Here is an 8,672-nt window from a genome sequence, read left to right on the forward strand (position 1 = left end):
CCCCCGCTTAACACTTATAGATAAATCAATTTGTAAAATAATTCAAATTGGATGCTCGTTCAATTTTTTACACTGATTATATTGCCATCTATTGTGATGTTCGTTAACTATATTCTACCTCTGTGAATAATATATTAATCATTACATAAATTTTACGAAAATTGATAAAATTACATTTTGCATAAGATTCACTCAATATTTATTGAAGAATAAAAAGGTGATTATGAATATTTTACAGTACAGTCAGAATATTGTGTGTGTGTGTAATTAATAAATGAGTAGGTTATGTGCTTAACGTATATACTCCTTTGAAAGCGATAATGTTGAGACCAGTTGGTACGCACGGTCCCATGGTGTAATGGTTAGCACTCTGGACTTTGAATCCAGCGATCCGAGTTCAAATCTCGGTGGGACCTGGACACATTCTTTTTTTTAATTTTTTCTATCAATAAATCATGTTTTATATCAATTTGATGTGAATATGCATATTAATATTGTTGCTTTCACTCGTTCGGGTTTTCATACACAAATTGTCGGCCGTAACGTAAAACTTATATATCGTAAGAACTGGCCAATCACATGAAGTATTTTTGTACCGTAAAGTTATCATTTTTCGAAAATACTAGACTGTAATTGACCAATTCTTACAGTATTACGTCTTTACGTATTACGTCTTACGTATAGCTACGGCAATTTGGATGTGAAGATTCTTACAGAATTTCAAGCAAAAATTAAAAGATACAGCTAGATCTATTCGCTTTAGTTTCAGTGTTTGTACTTTCTTGCAATCTTCCTCTTTCGTTCCCTCTGCGTTTTAAATATACACCTATCTTATTTGGTGTACAAAATTATATATACTTATAGTTACAAAAAATATAATATACGACACAAAAGAAAGTAGACCCATTATTAGCAGTGAACATAGTACATGATTCATAACCTATCCTACTCTAACCTTACCCTAACCTACAATCACGTTACAATAGTCACTTTAAATGTAAATACAATGTGACAAGCCATATATAAAAATATTTTCGAGAACTAATTTGCTGAAGTGTGAGTCTAAAAACATGACCGAGCATTCAGAATCCGTGGTAGTTATCAAGGCGAAACCTGTTCGCAAGATTTTCAAGGCTCCCGTGAGAGCTACCAAGATCCCCGAGGAACTACTGAACGATCCTCTGCTGAACTCTGCCATTGCGGCTCTACCGTCAAATTATAATTTCGAGATACACAAGACGATATGGAGAATCAAGGAGGTGAAGGCGAAGAGAGTCGCCCTCCAAATGCCAGAAGGTCTGCTGATGTTCGCTACAACCATAGCTGACATCATCGAGCACTTTACTGAAGCAGAGACTGTTATTTTGGCTGATGTTACTTATGGTGAGAATAGACAAGCAGTTAAACATTCCACATATATAGTTTCATATACTTCCCATATACATTCTATATTACTTAATATTATTGTTTACTACAGGAGCCTGCTGTGTGGACGATTACACAGCACGGGCATTGGATGCAGATTTTTTGGTTCATTACGGCCATTCATGTCTCATACCTGTGGATCAGACTGCTGGTATCAAAGTGCTTTATGTATTTGTCAACATAAAAATTGATATCTCTCATTGCGTGGAGTGTCTACAAGTCACACTGCCTATCACTGCAAAACTGGCGTTGGTCAGTACGATACAATTTGCTACCATGCTGCAGGCAGCAGCATCAGAGCTGAGAAAAGCGGGGTACGAGGTCTCAGTACCACAGAGCAAGCCACTCAGTCCTGGAGAAGTATACATAATACATTTCTCTACATGTTTAACAAAGATTGCATAATTAAGATCTCAGGTTTCACTGCTGTAGAATCCTGGATTGATGACGTCAGAAGCAAAAAGACGCATGGCAAAAATTCTTGCGTGCTATTTTTATATAAAAAGATATTTGATTTTACCTGCTCTTTCAAAGATAAACATATTTTATTTAAAAATAACACGCAAGAATTCTGTTATGCGTTTTTTCGCTTTTGACGTTATCAGTCTAGAGTTTTGCGGCAGCGGGAGTAGAAGTCTTAATTGTTTCTTTTCAAAGATCTTAGGTTGCACAGCGCCGCAAGTTCGCTGTGCCGACGCGGTGGTTTACATAGGAGACGGTCGTTTCCATCTGGAGGCTGCCATGATTGCCAATCCGAAGCTAAAGGCATTCAAGTACGATCCATACGCGAAGAAGTTAACTGAGGAATTCTACGATCACGAGAGAATGCTGAAGACTAGACACAAGGCGATACAACGCGCCGCAGAAACCGACAAATACGGCCTAGTGCTCGGCACCCTCGGCAGACAAGGCAGGCCTAATGTTCTGAAGACCCTGCAAAACAGAATAGAGGCGTTAGGGAAGAAAACCGTTGTGATACTGTTGTCGGAGATCTTCCCGGGCAAAATTCAGTTATTTGAAGGCATCGACGCTTTCATACAAGTACAATCTCTGTTGTTTATCAAAAAACACTTTTCAGATCGCTCCAAAAACAGGAGGGAGAAATCTTTTGGTTGATTCGATATAATATCAGGCTCCCGGTCTCACTGTTGTAAAACTCTGTATTGATAACTTGAGAAGTGAGAAAACGCATGCCAAAAATTTTTGCGTGCCATTTCTAAATAAAACGATATATTTATATGAAAGTGAAACCACAGGAGCTTTAATAAATGCAATTCAGAATCTTTTCTCTCTCCTCTTTTCTTATTATATATATATTGAAGGTTCTTATTTATATATATATATATATATAAAATTTAAATATATGAACTTAAAAATATATAAATATGTAAATTAAATTAACATGTGTAAATTAAATTTGAATATATAAATAAAATTTCATATTGTTTATAAGGTTGCATGTCCACGATTGAGCATCGACTGGGGTGTCGCGTTCGAGAAGCCATTTCTCACCCCTTATGAAGGCGCGGTCGCCCTCAGGATGGCGAGTTTCAACAAGGAGCGACCGTATCCGATGGACTTCTACGCCACGATTAGTCTCGGGCCGTGGACCGCTAATCACAAGGAGTCGGAGTTGAAAACGTCTGATGCCTGTTGTGGTAAATGTAAAATGGATAAATAAAGGACCTGATTATCGCAAATCTATTCGTCTTCACGACTGTCAACTAATCCCATCTAATCTACCGAAATTTCTCTCGCACGATTTCTTTCCGAACGAAACGATTTATCAAAAATTGTTCGGCCAATTTTTTGTCGCCATTTGAGTTTGAGCAAGTGCATCCAGGCGTTTTTCATATTACGACCCCCGTCATCTCCAAGCTGTTGGTGGTAAAACGATAATAGAGAGATAGGAGGGTACGCGTGGGCGAATTACGTCATACGCCCACCTGTAGCCTGCTCGCAAATCTAGAGGGGTTGAAAGTTGCATATACTGGGTGTACGAAGCGGCAGCGCCGCGTCTATCACTCTTCTCATTCGTTTCTCTTGCACCATGTGAATTTTTCTGGAAAAATTCTGGAATTCTTTCTGGAACAGCTCCTGAGGCACGAATAAAATTATTTCGAGACAACAGGAGCTCTCGTGAAACATGACGGCGGGAATCTGCAAGTTTATCGACGGGTACACGATAAGACGACTGACATGATCAAGGAGACACGGGGTATATCGTGAAATAACGGGGGTTGAAGGCGGCGCCGGCCGCACCCCGGCGTCGCGACGTCAGTCGTCGTTCCAGCGTGGCTCAACAAGTATACGCGGCGCCGAGTGAGAGATACAAATTTCGAAAAACCGTGACGTGTGACTCCGTCGTATGGCTGCTTAGCTTTAAAAATGCGTTAGACCGTGACGAGCGGAGTGGAGTGTCGATCACGAGCGAAAGGAATATAGATTCTCTTATTATCTTCGGTAATTAATCAACGAGTCTGCTTGAAAATCGTGTAAGAAGTAAGTCATAGAGAATATTAAGCGCGACACCGCGATTCTCTCTGAATCTAGAGAAAAGAGGAATTTCAATTTCGAAGAATACAGATTTAGATATCAGTATTAATTGTTTCCTTACCAGGTAGGAGGAACGCACAATGCGATCTAAGGTAATGAACGAGAACACCTGGGGGACAAAGTGGCCTACGGAATCGTCGCAGAACGGTAAAGGCGTGCGACGGACGACGAGGGGAACGGAATCGTCGGGCTTAAATTTGTCGAAATCCGCGAAGGGAAACACGACGCGGGATAGAACTCTCAGGAGACTGGAGAGCAATGAACGGGAGCGTATGAGGATGCACAGTCTGAACGATGCCTTTCAGGTACATAGGGAATTACTCTACATCTCGATGAGAACGGTCGCGTGGAGACGTCACACTTGCGAGAGCAAGTTGGATGTCTGTATCTTCTTTCTTCCAGTCTCTACGTGAAGTGATCCCGCACGTTACCAAAGGTAGACGCCTATCAAAGATCGAGACGCTCACTTTAGCGAAGAATTACATAGTAGCCCTCACGGATGTGATATGTGCCATGAGAAACGAGGAGCGGCCGGAGACAAGCGTTTCTGAGCCGAGTCAAGCTTCTTTGGACAGCGAGCGATTGGAACAGAGTGCCGTCCGCGTGAACATCGCCAGCAGCAGATCCTGCGGCTCAGAGATTCAGAATTTCTATCAGAATAATCATTCGCGATGGGAGGATGATCGTAATAACTCCACGGGCCTCTGAAAAGTTCAAGTGGCATTATTAGAATAGCCTTCGACGAATTGAGATCTCTTCAACGAGCAGCAGTTCCATCTGTCTTCCTCTTTTAATCGTGCATGTCTTTAGGTTCAGAAAATTTCTTATAATTAGGAATTTATCTTTCGACGCGTATGTGCGAGTCTTAGCGTTACTAACGACATATAATTCCGACAGACGTAGTGATCTAAAATCTTGAATGTGTGCCAAAAAAACATAGTATTTACGACAGTAACGAGAAAGAACAAGAGAGTAATATATACGTGTATATTAATACTAACATGTATTATTTCATTTCTCGTATACGAGAGAGAGAAAGAGATATCACGTTAGTTCTTAATGGTGCGAGACGCAAAAAGAAAAAAAAATTGGGATTTGAGAAATATATAGAAACCTACATTTATAACGTTCACGCGAAGAAATTTCGCGAGTTGCATAGCATATTTTCGTGTGCATTCGCGGTCAACATTACAAAGCTATACAATTTTATTAAATCGTCACTTTATGTACCTGTGTATACCTTATCATTAAGGTTCACAAGAACAAACGGTCTATATAAATATAATTATAACAAATAAAATATATTTACTATATATATACACAATAATATATATTATAATAAATAAATATATATATATATATATATATATATATATATATATATATATATTCGCGGATAATAAATTTAATTATATATTTGAGAAATCTCTAAATTTTTTATCGATACTTTCTGCTCCTTGGGTGGGGATCACGCACTAATCGCATTATCCAATACTCCATTGCACAAAATGGTATCTTATATAATAAATAATTATTTTAACATTACCTTATGTACAAATATAGGAATGGGTAAATACGCAACAACTTCATCCAAGGCCGAATGAAACAGACTGCGTCGTCAGGTCCTGTAAATTGACTAGCACCGCTGTTTTTGTTTCCGAGAATCTGGGTACGCAAATCAATCTTATCATTTGCCCCTCGTCACCTGTATACACTCACGGTGCAGCGAATCAGCTCAATGTTTAACGATCAGACGATAGATTAAAACAGAGCAAGTAATACACTTTTCAACCGATTTTCGAAAAGTTTGCGTTGTCCCCTTTGTTTTGTTGCCTCGCGAGTAGTCTAAGAGCAACAACGCGAGGTGGAACCTCTCGAAAATCGGCCGGAGAGTACATCGCATGTCGAGCTCTGAATGAAGAAATTCTTACCTTCGACAAGTTTCGAGTCGTATGCATCCATATTTCCGGCGAAATATACGTCCGGGCATTCCGTCATGACGAATGGGTCGTTCTTGAAGAACGGGTAAACCGGCAACGTGTTGGGGCCAGTTGGGGCGCAGTGCCTCCAAGTCAAGGTACGCTCCATCCAATTCAACGGACGCAACTCGTCCGACTTGGCCACCCTCACGATATCTATGATCGGTCCGCCGCAGGAGCCGGCTACAACTCGACCGCCGATATCGCCGATCCAGGGATTAGTCACCCCGTGCATGCTCTTGAACCTGCGTGTTGTATCAAACAGAAGAGGCTTGACGAATGCTACGGTGCCGACGACGGTGTCTGCTACCTGGCCGATTTCTGCAGGGTGCAGGGGTGAAACGGTTGTTGGGGCATGCTGTAATAGGAAGTCGGGTCGAACTGTCCCGGCATCAGCACGACGCAACAGCAGTGAAGGATCTTAGCGAGAAAAGAATCCAGCTTCTGCATCGCCATTAAATCTTCCTTGATTTTACGTTGATCATTAAATTTGGTCTCGTAATAGCCTTTGTAGTTGTATAGTTTCGCGGAACTCCGAATGCTGTTCCCTGAACAATCCAAGAATGAATGTGAGAAGTTTTATGTGTTGCCACAGATCCTATGAGGTAAAGGTAATTCTCACCGGCAATGATCACTTGTACGATTGCTGCTTCTTCTTCTTGCATATTAGTGCATCCTGCCATCCCAGTTATCCACTCTGAAAATAGATCTAAGCTGAGGTTGTCTGTATTATTCACCAGATCCAAGCCAGACACCAACAGAATTTTTCCATCCTCTATTGATGTGCCTAAGGATGTGCAAGGTTTTGGACAATATCCTGGAAAACACCAATCCTCTACCTAAAAGCAATTCAGTACGATGTGAATTCTTGTTTGCAGATTACAATAATTATATACAATAATTATAATTACAATAATTATATAAAAGATGAATTTCTTCTTCAACTTGCTATTAGTATGCTTTCATAAATAAAATATAGAAGTAACAATTAAGACTGTCATTATAACTACATATATTATTATTATGTGATCTATGTGATAAATTTGTTGAGAAAAGCCATCTTTTACACAGTTACTCTGATTATATAAATACCCAGAAAGCTCCAGTGTCCGTTTCGTGTCCAAATACTGCGCATACAACTCCTGTGATAATTTCTTGCACATCCATGTGATTTCCCACTAATCTGACACGTGAAGTTTCATCTTCCAGAAAAATCTTGATGTAGTTGGATGTATGATCCTTACTTATCTGAATTTCCTGTTGTGGCTCATTGTCTATATCGCGTAATAATGAAAGTTTCAACTTTTCCTTCAAATCATCTTTGCATAGCACACCGATCAAAATATAAGATTTTTCTCTATCCTCCACCACCAGGCGTGAGATCTCTATATGTGGATGGTCCACTAAATATGTGTATAAAAAATACAATAATATAAATATATATTACGTTGAGAAAAGTTTAGTGCGTGTAAATACGACTTACCCCATTTCAGTTTGGCTTTATGCAATGTGTCTTCTCTCAAATTGTTTAGCCTCGCTGTATATATGTTGAGGGAATTATTATCATATCTCCGCTCCAGTAACTTGAACCTGTCAAAGTCTTTGAAGGAAACAACTTTCCGTTTGTATTCGCGCAATTCGTCACATTCCATCACTATTTCGAATTCGTAGACTCTAATCTGTTTCTAAAATTTCCTAAAATTGTTTCATAATTTTAATAAAATCCGAACAAACAGATATCGTTAAAAGAATTGAAAGCTATCAAGTAGAAATGGATGATGCTCGATCTTTTTTTTTTACGGGGATTCTTAACTGTTATTTATAAACAGAGATAAGATTTTATCCGACCCGCTGTTCGGTCGTGCTACAAAAAAACGTCTGCTTGGTGATTCGACCTGTTACGAATCTTCGTCAGGTTAGACCCCTTATTTTTATTAATTCCAAATCTCCGCTACGAGCCGCCACCGTCGCTGCAAATCGTAGGTGCTTTCCAGGGTTTCGTTCAGAAAAGTCACCCAAGTATACCCGTTATGTTGGAGTGAGCGAGATACAAGAGTGAGATAAAAAGAGAGGAAGAGTACTCGAATGACGTTTCCGAACGCAGCTCAGTGCGTACAAAACGCAGCTCACTGTGACAAAACAGTGTATTGGTTGCATGTTATTTTACAAGATATTTTAGATAATATGTGACCAATAAACTTGTTTATGTACGTGTGTGTCAAGGGTTGCTTTCCAACAAGAGACACAAATCGACACAAGTATCATCCTATCTTTGTTACTCACTAACAAAGATAGAATGATGTTACATACGAATACATTTTTCTTCTTTTTCTTTCTCAACGACAAATTTACAGGCTTATCAGGCTCATTTGAAAACACAGAAAAACGTAAGCAGTAAAACTAAAGCAATAAGGAAATTGACTAATTAGGGTGCTATTTCACGTGTCGTACGACAAGCTTTTCAGATACGTTTATTGGTTGACGAATAGAGTATTTCTAGGTTCTCTGTTCATCAATGAACGTATCTAAAAAGCTTGTCGTACGACACGTGAAAATCAGCCTTACAGTCAACGATTCTCTTTAGGGTGCCGTCCCATTGAGCACGGATCGGAACACCGAATCGAATTTCTTACTATAATGAGCGTTCCTTACTATAATGAGCGTTCCGTTCTCTAGTTCCGTTCCGTAAAAGTTTCCTCTACCAGTCCCATG

General features: G+C 39.6%; 3 protein-coding genes and 1 non-coding gene across 4 annotated transcripts in view; 3 read left to right on the forward strand and 1 right to left on the reverse strand.

The window, feature by feature from the left end:
• Window positions 1–168: 168 nt before the first annotated feature.
• Window positions 169–3,175, forward strand: LOC116845343 (2-(3-amino-3-carboxypropyl)histidine synthase subunit 1). The gene is made up of 4 exons (XM_032817902.1): window positions 169–1,383; window positions 1,478–1,785; window positions 2,083–2,466; window positions 2,879–3,175. Exons 1-4 carry the CDS (start codon window positions 1,071–1,073, stop codon window positions 3,104–3,106), a joined length of 1,233 nt encoding a protein of 410 aa, XP_032673793.1. The 5' UTR covers window positions 169–1,070; the 3' UTR covers window positions 3,107–3,175.
• On the forward strand, window positions 345–416 carry Trnaq-uug. Its single transcript has one exon. It is a non-coding gene; the product is annotated as a tRNA-Gln (tRNA).
• Window positions 3,176–3,646: 471 nt separating the features above from the next.
• LOC116845345 (protein dimmed-like) lies at window positions 3,647–5,261 on the forward strand. Its single transcript, XM_032817905.1, has 3 exons — window positions 3,647–3,927; window positions 4,046–4,286; window positions 4,384–5,261. The coding sequence occupies exons 2-3, from the start codon at window positions 4,062–4,064 to the stop codon at window positions 4,687–4,689; spliced, it is 531 nt and encodes a 176-aa protein (XP_032673796.1). The 5' UTR covers window positions 3,647–3,927; window positions 4,046–4,061; the 3' UTR covers window positions 4,690–5,261.
• LOC116845342 (DNA polymerase delta small subunit-like) overlaps window positions 5,257–8,672 on the reverse strand; it is a 4,562-nt gene continuing 1,146 nt past the window's right edge. Inside the window, exons 2-7 of the mRNA XM_032817901.1 lie at window positions 7,444–7,655; window positions 7,053–7,363; window positions 6,583–6,799; window positions 6,271–6,508; window positions 5,913–6,205; window positions 5,257–5,686 (exon numbers count right to left, since the gene is read on the reverse strand). Of these exons, the coding sequence (XP_032673792.1) occupies window positions 5,568–5,686; window positions 5,913–6,205; window positions 6,271–6,508; window positions 6,583–6,799; window positions 7,053–7,363; window positions 7,444–7,612 (1,347 nt within the window). The 5' untranslated portion in view covers window positions 7,613–7,655 and the 3' untranslated portion in view covers window positions 5,257–5,567. The remainder of the gene's footprint in view (window positions 5,687–5,912; window positions 6,206–6,270; window positions 6,509–6,582; window positions 6,800–7,052; window positions 7,364–7,443; window positions 7,656–8,672) is intronic.

Source organism: Odontomachus brunneus, unplaced genomic scaffold (assembly GCF_010583005.1).
Source record: "Odontomachus brunneus isolate Ranch 3 - 2012 unplaced genomic scaffold, Obru_v1 Obru_scaffold_051, whole genome shotgun sequence".
In the NCBI taxonomy this organism is placed as follows: Eukaryota; Metazoa; Arthropoda; class Insecta; order Hymenoptera; family Formicidae; genus Odontomachus; species Odontomachus brunneus.